General features: G+C 41.5%; 1 protein-coding gene across 2 annotated transcripts in view; it reads right to left on the reverse strand.

The window, feature by feature from the left end:
* The window catches only part of RBM20 (RNA binding motif protein 20), a 157478-nt gene that overhangs the window by 44937 nt on the left and 94186 nt on the right, over positions 1 to 18355 (reverse strand). For both annotated transcript variants that reach the window (XM_069979791.1, XM_069979789.1), the window contains exon 2: positions 8817 to 9735. In XM_069979791.1, the coding sequence (XP_069835892.1) occupies positions 8817 to 9735 (919 nt within the window). The remainder of the gene's footprint in view (positions 1 to 8816; positions 9736 to 18355) is intronic.

Below are 18355 nucleotides of genomic sequence, written 5' to 3' on the forward strand. Positions count from 1 at the left end.
AGTCTCACAGGTGCAGACATTATTAACTGTGCCATTCAAATGAGTGGGATCAGTTCAAACATCAGTTTCCCTTAAGCGCTTTGATACTGCGCCGGAGGAAAATGAAGCCGTCTGCCAGATATATGTGGAGGGGACCTATGTAGATATCTCTGTGAAAAGTTAAGGGAGCCATATATTGGAAGAGTGAGAGCTTTCTTCTCATTGGCATTTAGTGGGCCTAGAATAGAGTTTGAAAGGGGAAATAACACCATGCTATAAGAGAAGAATCACCCAAGAAAGCATACCACATTACTAGGAAGAAAATGATTTACACGTTTTAATTTAAGGATTCTATTTTGGGGCCTGAGAAGTTACCTACTAAAGACCCCCAGGTCTGCCATATTATTTCTACCACAGTCAGAATACCTTAGTATTGCAGTGTGCTGTGCTGGGGTGATTGACAGGCAAAGAGCTTCTGATGGGCCTCTCTGCCTGTCAGTCACCCTCGTAGGCCAAGAGCCGTGACTAGTTATGGCCCAGACTCCATCCAATGCTGTGTTCATAGATCACTGCCTACACAGCACTCAGGAGCAAAAACACCCTTATATACCCTTACAGAACACCGCACACAACATATGCTAAGGGACAGAGGTGGCACGAGACAGCACTGTGTCTGACCCGACAGAATACACTGCTTCCTGCAGGACATACAGCAGCTGATAAGTACTGGAAATGTGAACATTTAAAAATAATAATAAATAAAAAAAATCTTCGGTCTATCCCTTTAAGTAGTTGGTGTTTATGACTATTTAAAGCAATTCTGTCACCCTCCTAACCCACACGAAGCTACTGGTAGCATTGTGAAGCTTGTAATAAGATGTGAAGACATAACCTTGAAAACTGTGGTTTTGCTGTTATTTTGGTAAAAATAGCATTTTAATCTGGCTGCGACTGTGTCCAAGAGGCGGAGCCTAGAGTTCCTGTGCCCCAGACCTACTATGCCTCACTGTCTTTGTCTTCCAACCCTCTCCATGTAATGATGCCTCCAGCCTGGATTACTCTGCACAGCCCCAGCCAAATTGTGGGCGCTCTATGGCGCTTATGCGTCTGACATGGTCATCAGTCTGCACATCTTTTATTACAAGCCTCACAATGCCACCAGTAGCTTTGTATGGGTTAGGGGGTTGACAGGTTCTCTATGTATATGGATATAAAATAATAATTATACTAATCCTTGAGGCTTACCTGCTGTTAATTTCCTAAACTACCTATTAGCTATTTACTGGGATTTTTAGGAAGCAAGCCAAGTTTATAAAATATCATGGACCCTTGTCATTCTAGAGCGGCATCCTGATTACATTTATACTAATGAAGCATGCCTAAGATGTGCCAACTTCGGGTGAGACCAGGGTCAGACTGACATTGGTCATATCTAAAGCAGTTGCTGCTTAATGTCAATGCCCCTGGATGATATCAACCATACTTAAAAGTCTGACATATCATGCTGGCCAAGTGCTAAGGGATTGCGTATGTGTAGGCCTGTATATACTATATCACAAGTGCACAATATCTCATCTTCTATCTGAAGGGGAGGTATCACCCTTTATTTTATTGATTTATTACTCATTTTAGATATGAAACATACTCCTTTTCCAGTTGGTTTTTTGGCCTATTTTTGTGATTTTTTTTGTAGACAGACATATTACTTGAGCTATAAGCTTACCATGCCATAAATTTGTTTTATATCCGGTATCTGAATATGAGAATGAGAAAATCACTCAATTGTTGACTTCTGTTGTCGCGTGCTGTGCACATATCCGTGATGTGCACCGAGGGTTAGGAGCCGAGCCGTCTTTATCATCTACTCTAAATGGTGCAATACTGTGTAATCTGTAAAATTTACTGATGACCCGTCCATAGGATAGGTGACCAGTATCAGATTGGTTAGGTACCAACACCCAGCACCACCACCAGACCGGTATTTGACCATGACCAGCGTAGATCAAATAGCTGACAGCTCCATGCTGGGTCACCGCAGCTCAGCTTCCATTCATTTCAAGCTACAATAACCCAGAATGGTCAGTACACAGTCTATGGGACTGTCTGATTCTGGCTCTGTGCATGCTGTGGCCAACATTTTAAACATTAGACCTTTAGCGGCCTTTATAAAGCATAATAATAGCATATAACCACTCCTGTTTCCCGTCTCAAGGACAGGTCACTAAGGGGCCTATTCCACTGAAGCGATAATCGTCCGAATCGGTCCGATTCGGCCGATTATCGCTCTGGCTGGAATAGAGAGAACGATCAGCCGATGATCGTGTCATCGGCTGATGGTTTATTAAGGGCCAGACCTAAAATCATCGGTCCCCCACCACGCATCGCTACAGTGGAATAGCGGTGCACATCGGGTGACCGACAATTGGAGAAGCGCAGCTTCATTACCAAGCAGGACTTCTCTGCTCCGTCTTCCTCCCCAGGGCCCGCGGCACAGCATCAGCAGCTTCGGAGCGGCCTGACTGAGCTGTCAGACCGCTCAGCCAATCACAGGTCAGGACCGCCGCAGCCAGTGATTGGCTGAGCGGTCTGACAGCTCTGACAGGCCGCACCAGAGTTGATGCTGCGCCGCGGGACCCGGGGAGGAAGATGGACCGGAGGAGAAGTCCTGCCAGGTAATGTATGGTGTAAGAGCTGCAAGGACATCGATAACGATGTCCCTGCAGCCCTCGCTCAACGATCATCGGGCCGTGGAATAGGCCCAGTAATCTAGCAGATCGTCGCTCGTTTACATTGTTGATCAGGCCCTGCTCGTAAGGTGGAATAGGACCCTAAGATTAGGTCATTAATAGATTTTTGCCCATGAAACTCCTTTAAGAATAAGTCCACATGTGGCAGTTGTGTTGCATTACATTTATGATTATTGCCAAGATTTGGAAAAATCACAGGAAAAACAGCAATTTTACTGCACTCTCCCTTATAATGGAGGTTTTAATTTTCATTGTTATCCTGCTGTAATGTGATGTATTGTGCAGGATGTGTCAGCCTATTGTGGGGTTTAGTGGCCAGTATGGAAACTGTAAGAATTTAGGGTTGTTTATTAACTTGTGGGCTATGTCCACAAAACGTTTTTTAAAACGACATCTGTCATTTTGCCGTTTGGCTCCTGTCAGTACAATGTTGGCTGTTGGTACATTATTCTAGTTCAGGTGGACTGATCGGCCTTTGGTTGTGTCTTTAACTGAAAAGTCCATTGAGTTTATTTGCAAAAACAGTGTAAGGTTACAAACCCACTTGGCGGGTCTGCAGCGAGTCTCCATGCTGCGTTTTTGCAGCGAGACTCGCTGCAGATCCCGGCCCTATGCTTTTAATGGCAGACAAACACGCAGCAGGGATGTACATCCCTGCTGCGAGTTTGTCTGCAGCCCACCCCCCGGCCGCCGGAGCTGATACTTCACCTGATCCCGGCTCCGGCGGTTCCCGATGTCTTCAGCAAGCCGGAGCGGGGACCAGGTGAAGTATATGCTCCAGCCAGCCGCCCGCAGCCCCGGCCGCCCGATCGCCCCCCCACAGCCCCGCCCGCCCGATCGCCCCCCCGCAGCCCCGATCGCCCCCCCGCAGCCCCGGCCGCCCGATCGCCCCCCCGCAGCCCCGGCGGCCCCCCCCGCAGCCCCGGCCGCCCCCCCCGCAGCCCCGGCCGCCCGATCGCCCCCCCGCAGCCCCGGCCGCCCGATCGAACCCCCGCAGCCACGGCCGGCCTATCGACCCCCCGCAGCCCCGGACGCCCGATCGCCCCCCCCCCCCGCAGCCCCGGCCGCCCGATCGCCCCCCCGCAGCACCGATCGCACGCCACCCTGCAGCACCGATCGCACGCCCCCCTGCAGCCCCGGCCGCTCGATCGGGGGGGCGTGCGATCGGTGCTGCAGGGTGGCGTGTGATCGGTGCTGCGGGGGGGCGATCGGGCGGCCGGGGCTGCGGGGGGGGCGATCGGGCGGCCGGGGCTGCGGGGGGGCAGCCGGGGCTACGGGGGGGCGATCGGGCGGCCGGGGCTGCGGGGGGGCGATCAGGGCTGCGGGGGGGCGATCGGGCGGCCGGGGCTGCGGGGGGCGATCGGGCGGCCGGGGCTGCGGGGGGGGCGATCGGGCGGCCGGGGCTGCGGGCGGCTGGCTGGAGCATATACTTCACCTGGTCCCCGCTCCGGCTTGCTGAAGACATCGGGAACCGCCGGATCAGGTGAAGTATCAGCTCCGGCGGCCGGGGGGTTAATGGGGCGGGCTGCAGAAAAACTCGCAGCAGGGATGTACATCCCTGCTGCGTGTTTGTCTGCCATTAAAAGCATAGGGCCGGGATCTGCAGCGAGTCTCGCTGCAAAAACGCAGCATGGAGACTCGCTGCAGACCCGCCAAGTGGGTTTGTAACCTAAGGGTGGGTTCACACTACGGAATTCCGCCGGCTGTACGCACTCACAGACGCTCGCCTTTCCGCCAGCTCCATAGACACCATTCTATGGGCCGGCTGATTCCGCTGAAAGAATTGACATGTCAGTTCTTTCGGCGGAATGCAGAATCAGCCAGCCCATACAATGGTGTCTATGGAGCCGGCGGAAAGGCGCGCGTCCGTGAGCGCGTACAGCCGGCGGAATTGCGCGGAGTTTATCTGCGAGAATTCCGTAGTGTGAACCCACCCTTAGGCAATGTAACACAACGTCAAAAAAAAAAGTCTGTTATTGCCGCGATTTAACTGACTGCAAAGGCAATGCATTGAAGTCAATGGAAAGACGGACGTCCAATGAACACAATGGGCCACATGTATCATCCTGCGAATGGATGATTTTCGGCGGAAAGTGCCGATTTGCGTATTATTTTATACGCAAATGGCCGATTTGCGAATAAAATATTCGCAAATCGGCACTTTCCGCCGAGTACGCCAAGGGGGCGGAAAGGGGGCGTGTAGTGGGCGGAACGGAGGGCGCGGACTCAGAGTCCGCGCGATTTACCATCCGTTCCGCCCAAATATACGCCGAAAACCTACTCCAGTCCTCAGCTGGCGTAGGTTTTCGGCGGTGCGCACCGGCGCGCACGGGATTTATGTAGAGGCAGTCCGCCTCTACATAAATCTCCGTAGCGCCGGAGCTGCGGGGGCATTTTTAAGTCCGGCGTAAAAAACGCCGGACTTAATAAATGCCCCCAATGTGTTGAACAACAGATCATTATTTTCAGACGTCTTTTGCAAACAGCGGATGTTTTTTATTCACACACAGTTTTTCTTTTGTCACCGTTCTTTCACCATTTTTACTATTAAATCCAATGGACTTTTCAATTAAGCCGCATCCAAAGGCCAATTAGTAACCAAACTAGAATAAGGTGCAAACACCAGTCTAGGGGAGGCCAGGCTGCTAAATGACGTCCGTTATTTTAGACTCAAAATGACGGATGTCATTTTAAACGGAGCTAAAAAAAAATGGGGTGAACATAGCCATAGGACGGTGAAAAAAGAAAGTGTGTGTGAACAACTAAAAAAATAACATCCAGTGTTTACAAAAATCATCCGAAAATAATTGTTGTGATAATTATCTCGACATTTACGCAGATAACATCCATTATTTCATACACTGTGTACATTGGACGTCTGTCATTACATTGACTTCAATGCATTGCATTGAAGCCAATTACATCACGGCAATAACGGATATCTTTTTAAAAAGAAAAAGAGGACGCCTTTTCTCTTTTTTTTGACGTTGTGTGAACAAACCCTCTGCAAGACACAACATAAAAATACTACCAAATATTAATATGATTAGCATCATTGTTTGTTAATGACAGTAGGTCCTTTGTAATAACAGTTTCCTTTAAGTGTCTGTTTTATTAATTTTTATTTTAAAAGGAGAGGGCATATCTAAACCGATCCAACAACTCCTATAAAAATCTGATACTGACTGAGGCTATGTTCACAAACCGTCAAAATGACGCCTGTTTTAATTGGACGGCCGTCATTTAACTGCAAATAAGGTCTGTTTAGCAGTGGCTGTTATTATACAAATAACAGCCATTATTTTAAAATCATAGAAACATAGCCTGATGCAGGCCTATGTATATTTGCGTCAGCTTTACTGATACAAATGAATTGAATGTAAAAAATTTTCAGTAAATTAGTTTTGATAAAACATATCTAACCTTCCTCCCCCCAAATACAAACTTTTCCTTACGACAGACCAGGGCCTTGTACAGCCCATGGGTCAGGGGGGAGGTGGGTGTATGTACGCTGACCCCTCTTAGACGCTATCCCGTTGGTGGCCCTCGAAAACCATTCCAATTTCTCATGTGGCCCTTGGGAAAATTAATTGCCCACCCCTGCCCTAGAGCTAACGTTATATAACTATTATCAATTTTTGCTTCAATGCAGCTCTTCCAAACAGGGACTCCAAGCGCCACGTCTCAAGACACTTAAAGATGCTAAGAGATGTATTGCTGACAGAGAAGCATGACAGCACTAAAAACATACACTCCAGATAGATATAGTGGAGTAAAGCATTATAGGGTGTTCTTTAATGGAGGTCATATACAAGCCTCAGACTAGTCATAGATACAACAGGTTTGATAACATTTCAAAAATGTATTCAAGTTTTTTGGTAAGTGAACAGTCAGTTTGAAATAAGACAAAGCCATACAAAAACACACCAATCCCATTGTACATGGTACAAGTCAATCATTGTTAAATGAATTACCGTCTGGTATGTTTAATAAACAGCCCCAAATGCATCCAACTAGATTATAAAACTAAAATGATAAAGCACTTTGCTATTTACAGTCACACATAGTATTTTTTGTCATTCTTTTGGTCAGTATTTTTTCAACCAAAAGCAGAAGTGGAACTGACAGAGCAAAATTATCACAGAAAGATGTGAACAGCTTCTGTGTTTTCAACCCACTTCTGGTTTTGGTGGAAAAAAACTGAGAGAAATACTATTTGTGAACTTTGAACTTGGTAATTTATCAATGCTTACACAAAAATTCTGCTGTTAAAAAGTTGTACATTTGCAAAGGTTTAGCAAAAAAAAAAAAAAAAAAAGCTCATTTTTGAGCAAAGTGAAGGCTGTGCAAAAAAACTGATAGGTTATGTTCACACAACGTGTTTTTTTAGCTCCGTATAAAATGACGTCCGTTATTTTCAGTCCAAAATAACGGACGTTATTTAGCAGCCTGGCCTCCCCTTAGTGCAATGACTGGTGTTTGCACATTATTGTCCTAATTGAAAAGTCCATAGAGTTTAATAGAAAAAAATGGAGAAAGAACGGTGACAAAAGAAAAACTGTGTGTGAACAATTAATAAAAAACGTCCGCTGTTTGCAAAAAATGTCCGAAAATAATGACGCCTGCGGCAAAAACGTCCGTTATTCAATACACTGTGTGCATTGGACGTCCGTCTTCTCATTGACTTCAATGCATTGCCATTGCAGTCAGTTAAAACGTGGCAACAACGAACGTTTTTAAAATATGAAAATTGGCCGTCTTTTCAATATTTTTGACGTTGTGTGAACATAGCCTCATATTGACAAACTGGCATGTAAACCTTAATAAATTATCCCAATATAAGCAAATGCAATCCTTCCAACTCCCTCTAAACAACTATAAATTATTCAGGAAATCTTTTTGTTATTATGTACTGAAGTCTGCTGCTAATTTCATATGACATTCTATCTCCATACGCTTTCCTTCTATTCACATAGAGACATAACACCACCCTTTTCGCCTGTTTAGCAGTTTTTCCAATACTGGTGTTTTCTGCAATCCAAATGATTTCCTCCTGCCTCAGCTCTTCTCAGTACTTGGTACAGGAGCAGCTGTTCAGTGAAGAGAGCACGGCCTAGACTAAGTAATCCCATCCAAGACGGAAAAAAAACTTCCCCCCTTTAAATACGTTTTTCTAAATATTTAATCCGGGAAACAAATTTAAAGAAAAACATGAAACATAATCATAATCATTACAAGTCTGATCTTCCACTAATCTTTAAAGAAAGAGAGAAAGAAAAAAATTATATATATATATATATATATATATATATATATATATATATATAGGGTTTTTTTTCATCCCAAACGCAGCACTATAGCAATTTTTCCAGATCATTAAACAATTATATAAGATTATATTAAGACAATTTTCTAATTAATGGAATATGTTAGGCTGGGTTCACACCTGTGTTTGTTTCATTCATGAACGGATCTGTCCATTGTAAACAGAGTAAACTGACTGCAAAATTATTTTTTTTATTTTATTTTTTTACAGTCCGTTTGCATTTTGGCCTTAAAAAACTGACTTTTGTACCTTCATTTGCTTCAGTCAGCATCCGTTTGCATATCAGTTTATATTTCTTCCTGGTTTCTCACTTCTTCTGCACATGCTCAGTGAAAAAAAACTGATGATGACGGATAACTTGTAAACGGACGTGAACGAAAACACCTTCCATACCTGTCATCATTGACTATAATGAAAAAAAAAAGAACGGATATGCACTCTCCTTTCAGGTTTTATTTTTTTAGACAGACAAAACCTTTGTGCATGAACAAATTTTATGTCCATCCAAAAAAACAAAACACAGACAGATTTCTTAAAAAGCTGAGCACAAAAAAAATCCATTGCAATTAATAGGGAGTTTGAGGGATCCGCTATGTTCTGTTTCTCTGTTGTCAAAACAAAAAAGAGAAACAGAATTTTAGCGCTTTTTGATTTACCCTTTTTAATACAATACACATAAAGGTAAATTTTTCCTAATAGCATTCCCAATCTTGTATGATTTCTTACTATTTAGTACACTAAGTTTCTGCTGCACAGTTGCTTACCTTTAAGGTGAAGATCTTTTTGTCACACATTGTACATGTATGTGGTAGGTGCACCGGTGGAATACCATGGTAATCATTCAGTTCATGAGGCTTCAGGTTCTTCAGACATGGAACACATGAGTTGATTTTTCCATTATTATGTCTGTGGAAAATTGGAGAATTTGAAGGGCTGAATTTGGTATCAGGCGTTGGCTCTTCTGGGTTGTACAGTTCATTTCTAGTCTCATAATGCTGTTTGGGTGATTGCCAATGATGAGAGGTTTCCCATTGGTTATTTGATGACACGTTGTGACCCCCCTGACTGACATCTCCTTTATGGCTCAGATGTGGTCCATGGTTATCAAAATACTGATTTTTAAATCCAGGTTGGTTATTATGTTTAGGAGGGTAACGACCATCTGATGCTTCTTCCGAACCACAACCAAAGCCATGATAGGAAGACTGATCCATCTCTGAAGTGAATGATTGAGGCCCATGGTGGAATCCATCTTGCTTATTTCCACCCATGGCTTTTCCAAAAGGCTGCATAGAGTTTTGATTTGCATTCTGGGAGTGCTTTGGCAGCATAACAGGATTTTGGGCAGAGAACGGCAATCCAGTAGAGGGAAATCGAGCATTGTGAATGGTGGAGCCCAAAGAAGCCATTCCAGTAGGTCCATGTGCACCGATCATGGTAGCATTTCTCAATGGATTAAACAGTGGCTGTGACATAGCCACCTTGGAAAGGACTTGGTTCAGGACTGTAGCAGCTGTGTTACTGGTCACTGCACTTTGTGCCAATTTTAGCCTTTGCAGGGTGAGCTGAGCCTGCAGCTGAGCGAGCTGGAGACTGGCGGGGGAAGGCAGGAGAGGGTTTGTTGTTCCACTGCCCAAGGGGCTGTTGACAGGGAAGGGATTCTTCTCCAGAAATTGGGATACACTGTAAAATACAATATAAATACATGGTTTTACATATAGAAAATACACTAATATTTCTTAAAATGTCATTCTAAATCTTTCCCCATTCAGAAACACATTATATGTGCTCCATAGATTATAATAATAATGCTTTTTATTTGTATAGCGCACACAGATTCCGCAGCACTTCACATAGTTTTTTTTTTGTCAATTTGCTCCCTGTCCCCAATAGGGCTCACAATCTAAATTCACCTATCTGTATGTTTTGGGTGTGGGAGGAAACCGGAGTACCCGGCGGAAACCCACGCAAACATGGAGAGAACATACAAACTCTTGCAGTTATAATATCTCCTTTAGGTTTTTCTCTCTCTCTTTTTTAAAATATTTTTTATGGTTTGTTTTTTACATTTTAAAATGTAGTTTGTCCCCTGCCCAGATATAAATCCCCAACTTTTTTACCATTTTTTACACAAGCTTTGCACCCATAGATTTTGACATCGGACTGAATGCAATTGTAGCAGGCGCAATGTTGCCTTGTTGTCTCCTTGTTATAGAGTAATCAATATCAGTCGGTGACATTTTCTGTATCAAGTACCAGTGGCTCCTGTATTTCCATTGCTACTTTCACTGCTTGGGTACACAACTGTTTTTAACTCAACGTTTTAAGGAGTGTGAACAGTTTGTTTAAGATTCCGTGGTGCTAAAGTATCAAGACTCTGGGATTAGGTTAGTAATGCTGGCGAGGGATGTGATGAGTCGATTAATTTAGAAAAACAAGCTGCACCTGCGCGTTACCCTAATGGAGGGCATCGGGGAACACTTACACCACCATACAGTGACTTTCTGAAATTCTATCTCACCACTTATTGTAAAGAAAAATGAGGGGGAGCTGCCGACCGAGGCTATATTACATAGATAGAGACGTACCAGGCATACATGAACAAAGGGAGAGAGGCCTCACGCACAATGTGTTGACACCAGGGCTTTAATCTGACTTAAAAGATTGATCACTATCGCCATCTAAAATCTGCAGAACAAGGAGTGCTATGCAATTCATTTCAATATTATCCTGTAACGATATAAACTGCTAAAAACGAAGCAAAGGTTTCAGATAGTGGAAGGCGATCAAGTCAAAATAATGCATCTAAATATCTGACAGCTTTTTTTGTAGAAACTATAGAACAATACAAAAACATCCTTGTGTGAAATCCTGGAGGAAGCGTCAGCCTACACATGCCACGGCGAGCTATGGTCAAAATATATTTGGGACAAGCTGAAATACTAGTTCCCTAAAATAATGTTATTTTTGGATGCTGCTCACAGAAGCAATCTGAAAATAAAGCAGGACAGACACTGATGTCCAATAGCCGGGAAGAGACTGCTCAGTAAAGTAAGAAAAATGGATGGAAATATACTGTAAAACAACATTAGTAAATCATTCCGGCAGAATAGTGGACACCAGCACCATCCTGTATATACAATATTCCTTATTCAGTTATAAAAATCTATGGTTCAGAGATGACTTTGAAGGTGCTTACATAGCATATACATAGGCATGTAAAAAATTAACACGTTTCGGATCAAAATGGTCTAATATGTGCACTACTGAAGGGATCATAAAGCTTCTAGTACATTCCCCCCGATGCCGATGAGGACGGTACAGTTACACAAACATCACGGGATGTTAATAAATACATAAAGATTGTTATAAACACATAAAGTTACCGGATGTTGCATTTACCGACCAAACAGCCGACAGTAATCAGAATGAGGGCTTTACTAAAACAATGTATGTTTACAGTCACAGGTCTGGCATAAAATATAGAGCTGAAGAGCAACAAGGGAGAGAATCCATCAAACGGGAGACATTTATGAGAATGTTTTGTGCCACATAAAAAAAATAAATCAAGTGTAAGTTGGGTTGTTTAGTAACATGTAAGGCTGTGTGGATGAATTCCCTTAATAAACATAGATATAACAAATCCCGTGCTCCGAACTCCCTCCCTTTTCTACTCTGCTGCTATACTTTGCTATAATTCACAGTCCATTGTTGCGCCCCTCCATGGCAGCCGGGACCCAATGTATAAACACGCTCCTCCCACCCTCCATCTTGTTGCAGGTCGCAGGATCAGGACAAGACCATGTATATTCTGAGGCTTTATCCAATGGCAGAGTCCTATTTCAGACACTGCCTAGTTATCATTGCGCCTCAGACAGAGTCGGAGAGACTAATATAGAGATTACTATGGGAAAACTTTTTTTTCCCTTCAAAAGTGATTAAAATTCTGGGCAGGTTTTCAGGGGCTTAAACAATGTAATCTTACCTGTTATGGGAAACATTTGCAGCTATTAAATCCTAAATGTTATTACCTAAACGTAATTGGCATTTGCCCCATACCGCCACATTGTTAAGAATACTCAATTCATACGTTATACTCGTAGTTCTAGCTGTAATACTATATGTATAATAAAACATTGTGATGATATTAAACAAACCTATACAAAGTATAGCGTGCCAGTAATGGGTACAGAATTCCAGTCCCCCCACTGGTGTATTTTAAACGGGTCAGTAACACATGTGCATAGTTCGAAATGTGCGAAACATGTCTACTGGGCATTTTTGCAATTATCCATGCTTTGCTGTTCACTGCTGCACATAAGACCAGCTTACTGATGCCAGATCAGAGAGAACCCCATATACAGCAGCAAGTAACCTGCCAAAGTCACCCCAATGGGATTTACAATGCAACTTTTCAATTAGAATGCATTAAAACTAATATACGGCAAAGACATGACCTCCTCACACGAAAATATTATGAAATATGACCTCCTCAAACATATCCATATGACCATACACATATAATACCAGGTTCACACTTGCTGCCTTTCTTATGTACAACTTATGGAAACTAATGTCAATATAGAAAATAATATGATACATAAAAAAATTATACAATAACCAATCACAACAAAATAAAAAAAAGTTGATATTTTTGTAAATTTTTATAAACGTCACTGTTTAACTGGTAACTACAGGCAGACTATGAATTATTAACTATTAGCGTTGTGTTTGTTTCAATACTTGGCAAGACTCTCCAACAAGTATATAAAACAAGATCTGGTTTATTGGTTGTATTCACATTTGCTTTTTTTTTTTTAAATCCACTTAGATCCCAAGTTACACAATTGACTAGATTATAAAATGTTACCTAAGAGTTTCGCTGACATTTTAGCTTCATACTCGTCCATCTGGATTCTTCTAATTCTATACCAAATGAATTTTCCAGTAGCAATAAAATAAAGTGAATGGCCTTCTATTACCATAAAGGAGCATTAAACACAGCAGCTCTATCTTATAAAACTAAATCTTACAGCACACACACTGTAAATGTCTCTGGAGGGTTTCGGGAGTGAGGATACAAGATATTACGTACTGACCGTGCGGGGCAAGAAGGTTTCCGTACTGTCACCTATACCATTTACGATATCAGAGGAAAGGACCGACCTTTTTTTTTTTCCTAACTAAACAGCAAATGGAGATTAAATAGACTAGAAAGAGGTGTCATTTTATTGGTCATTTCCAACTTCACGCCTGGGTGTTGTAACTCAAAAGTGCCGAGGAATGGTAGATTTAGTGTTACTTTCTATTTGCGCCATGTTTATGGGTTACAGCTGAAGGAGACATTTGGTAAAAAAAACAAACCAAAAGGTTTCTGCGTGCCAGCCTGATAGCACAGGAGCATTTTATTGTCATACAGTTGACCGCTTAACAAGTGTTGTCTATCGCTACTAGAATTTTTTTTAATACAATTTAATAGCAGACGTATGTAACTATTTTGATACATTGTTCCATATATTTAAGCATAGAAATGTGTATGCCTGCCCCATAGGCCGTGTGAATAGGATGGTATATAAAAGTCATAAATAGGTTGTACTTTTGCTTTTGTACCCAGTTTCCTTAGTGGTTTTCATTCTAAAGCAAAATTAATGTGGTCGTAAAAAAAAAAAAAAACAGCCAACAAAAACTCTAAGCTTTTATCACATGACAAAATGATAAAGTCCCCCAAAGTTATCTTAAATGTCACGTCCTTTAGTTTCAGGTTCCAACTAACAGAAAAAATAAAACCATTCTTCTACTTTAAAAACTTTCATAACAACGTAATAAATTTTTGGCTTATATTGCTGTCAAACCTTCAGAATGATACAGTGACATTAGCGTGGGTCTGACAGTGCTGGGCTGCTGGGCATATCATGTATATGTATTTATAATGCTGCTTCCAAACACATTCATCTTACATTTGTTAGGATTTCTTGGTCTGAGCTTGTAGTTAGATTTCCTTTAAATAGACCGACCGTAAAAAAAAAAAAAAACAACACAATTTTTTCCAGAAGCGGCAATACTACACAAGTTACAAAGCTAATCCTAAAAAAAAAACTTTAAAGAAGTATCTACAAAATACTTGGTGTGACCCGCACTTCACATTACCCATTAACCTTTATGGGTCAAGACCATGCCAAGGTTTTCAAAACAAAATATGCAGCTGCCTAGCATATAGCCTCTGCACCTACTATATTCTGCATTTCCAGCACCTTATTAAGTGGATTTATAACTTTTTTTTATTGTGCTTATATATTCCTAGCAATAAAAAAAAATCACAAAAATAAATTCTGAAAGATATTTACTGGCATTTTAATTCATATATCACTATTTCCTATAAAGTCAGTTTCAAAATACTAAAGAGAAGTATAAACAAGTGATTGTTAATGTACAAAATACGGCACGCAGAATAAGCCACATAAGGCATCCATAGAAGGGGTGCAGGGCCGGCTATGAAGGGGTTGATAGATTGGGTACCTTGCAATTATATTTCAGCATTATAGATATCATAACACTAAAAAACTTTATTTGATCTTTACAACCTTTAGTCACTACTTACACTAGCATAGGGGATTCCAGAACAGATATGACAACATATATGACATATCCATTAAGATTTTCATGGACCCACTGACTTATTATAGGCCTCTCGGGTATATTTTAGATGATTTAGAGCAGAGCAGGTGGTTAATATAGCATGTTAGTTATGTAAACAACAATAATTAATTATGGCAGTCATTCTATACAGTGTAAGTAGTGCCAGCCATTTAGCCATCAAGTTCAATGGATTGCATAATTACATTGTAAATATGACCCTATGTTTACCTCAAAATACAGCCATATTTTGGTATTCTTTTACTGTGTGTGAACATAGCCTTATAATGTCCAACATCTTTTAGATTAGAGGCGCGTCTTTAGGTTATGCTCCCACAAAGTAAGAATCAGAGCAAATACCGGTCGTTATTAATTATCATGAGCAATAATAATGTTGTTTAGCAACAACAGCAATTATCTGCACATATTTTTACATTGTGGGAACGTAGCCTAAAGAAGAGAAGGAAAAATCATTGGTGTCGGTACGGATCTGGATTGCAGAATCTGAAGCCGATGTAAACTGTAAGGCAACATCTGTCTAACATATATATATATATATATATATATATATATATATATATTATATATATATATATATATATATATATATATATATATTTATATATTATATACATATTATTATATATATATTACAATTTTAAATGTTGCGTTAAGATTTCTCAAATGTATTTTTTATGCAAGGGAATTCTAGTCACATGTCGTTCATTACATCTGCACTAAATCCACAAGTAGTCACATGGTCAGCGCACAGCGTAATGTGCAAAATTATCCAAACCAGAAAACAAGTGTCAGGCCAAGAACAGGAGCGCATATAAGAATCCTCATGAGAGATGACTCCCAGGCCATTTACTGTCCACATTGCATTGAAGTGACTGCACCTGTATCTGATGGATAAATCAGGATGATGGTAGTAAAGGACCAACAATGTTTCAGTAGGACAATAGGGCTCTGCTCTTCTAATGTTATGTATTATAGGAGATCAATACATCAGAGACGGTAATAAAATCCAATGCTGACCATAAACGCTGCGGGTAGGATCTGTAAACCCTTCCATACACATCTATAAGTTTTACAACAAAACAAGGTAATAAAACAGCTCATTGTTATTCCCCAGAAGAATGTATGGCGATCTCATGCATGCCGCTCAGTGCACAAATCCATTCATTCACATGTGCCAAACTCATGTACAACTTCACTCCCAGATGTGGAGAAGGAATTACACCACTTCCTAAGTAATAATAGAAAGTGACCCTAGATAGAAAACCTTAGAAAGCTTTTCCATAGGAGAGGCCATAGATTCTTATAACATACAGAAGTTATTTTTTTCCTGTCCTTAGTGACCTTGGTACCCACAAGTAGCCTCTGTACAACCTTCAACTTTTATGAGGCATGTAAGGTTAGGAAGAGATGACCCAGCTGAACCAAATATACATGAGAGAGAGCAATAACATAAAGGAAAGATGGCCTCAACACAGCGTTACAGCCGTGCCAAAGCATTAGACAATCCTACCTTACTCCATGGGCAAGCAACCCCCCGGGGCAGCGTAGAGGGGTCCGGTGGGAAGTTCCTTCCTGTGGGACGACATACACTTTTCTCCATACAGATCAGTCACCCTGTGCCAGCTGAACACTTGCCCTGTATTTACAATCCTGCTTCACATCAAACCGCACAACTTTTAATGAACTAGCGTACAGGGACGGGAGGGGACGTCACACGCTCGGCAGGATTGTTAACATTACACACACACAATATCATTTGATGTGTATGCCATATGTTCGCTGTCTCCTCCCGCTGCAGCTACTGACAGCCCCAGCACTCAGGCCTTCCAACCCGTGAAGAATGATTCCCAGGCATGCTGGCTTCTCCTGTTATAATTGGATGTGTTAAATTCACAGCCAGCAAAGTAGCTGCAGCAGCATTCACGTCTTTCCATGTTGTGTTTTTCTATTTATAAATGCCACCGAACACATAACAGTTATCGAAATGCAAACAAAGGAGAGAAACTGGCACAAAGCATAGGGCACAACTGGGCAGAGCCAACATGTGCCGATTATAACAGCAATGAAGACTACAGCTGAGAATGTGTTATATGTGGGAAGATCAGCTAGCATCAACAAAATCAGGACGACCCTTCAATCTACTTACGCCGCTAGTTTTCTGAAAAATAGGGTGATGGTGCCAGATGCCAACGTCTGTGAAGCCTCTGTGACACTTTATCCATCTCACACAAGTCTTTGAAAAAGTGGGCGGAGCATCAGAGTCGTGGCCGACGCGTCTCATTTATCAAGGGGATTCCACACCTTTCTAACTATATAATGTCAGTAAACATCAGGTCCAATCCAGCCTTAATGACAGGGTCACCAACAGACTGATGTATTCAGGGAGTGTATTACAGTAGGACTGAAAGCCACACCAAAGTGCCTAAGGCTATGTTCACACTACGTATTTTTCAGGCAGTATTTGGTCCTCATGTCAGTTCCTCATAGCAACCAAAACCAGGAGTGGATTAAAAACACAGAAAGGATCTGTCACACAATGTTGAAACTGAGTGGATGGCCGCCATATAACGGTAAATAACTGCAATTATTTCAATATAACAGCCGTTGTTCTAAAATAACAGCAAATATTTTCCATTAAATGCGGCCATCCACTCAATTACAACATTATGTGAACATAGCCTTTCTGTGTTTTCAATCCACTCCTGGTTTTGGTTGCTATGAGGACCTGACATGAGGACCAAATACTGCCTGAAATATACGTAGTGTGAACATAGCCTAAATCTTCATCATTCTCAATACACAAAACACCACTTTGTTTTATGACCAAGGTTTATGAAGGAGTTTTGGAACTGAAGTGTGTATTATTGTTTACCCAAATACATTCTTTTTTTAAAACCACTTAGTACCAAATATGCACAGGTTATTTGTCACTAACTCCTTCTAAATCCATTTTATGACAGATACATGATTGACGCTTGCCTGGACTAGTGTGAAGCCTAAAGGTCAACTCCAGCGGGTGGGGAGGAGGAGGGGGGAGGAATCTTTCAAATCAACCGGTGTGAGAAAGTGCCAGAGATTTGTAATTTACTTCTATCCAAAAATCTCAAGTCTTCCAGTACTTATTAGCTGCTATATGTCCTACATATCTATGTCTGTGTCTATGAAGTATTGGAAGACTTGAATTTTTTTTTATTTAAGTAAATTACAAATCTATGCCAATTTCTGACACCAGTTGATTTTAAAGATTTTTTTTTCTTCCACTGGAGTTGCCTTTAAAATTTTCTTTGTTTATGTTATGATTTTGGCCTTTATATTAATTATTTAAGTTCTTGGTCATATTAGCTGGATTAAGATGTCACAAGAATCCATCTTGCTATTATTTCTTGCAGCAGACATTGATTGCAAAAGTTTCTTTATGATCTTGATGGACCGTGCCATTTTTTTGTGAAATCCTACTTTTATTAATGTACTATCCATACATTACCCCGGTGCACTGATCCGCTCACCCACCTGCTGCATCCTCATGAATATTCATGTGGCACACTGCAGTGAAGAGGGGTCTGGAATTAGTAGTAGTACTCAGTGCACCATGCCCTATACCTAATATGCACTAGCAGTAAATACTATATAGTTTTACCTTGAAAAAATG

This window comes from Dendropsophus ebraccatus, chromosome 8 (assembly GCF_027789765.1).
Source record: "Dendropsophus ebraccatus isolate aDenEbr1 chromosome 8, aDenEbr1.pat, whole genome shotgun sequence".
Lineage (NCBI taxonomy): Eukaryota > Metazoa > Chordata > Amphibia > Anura > Hylidae > Dendropsophus > Dendropsophus ebraccatus.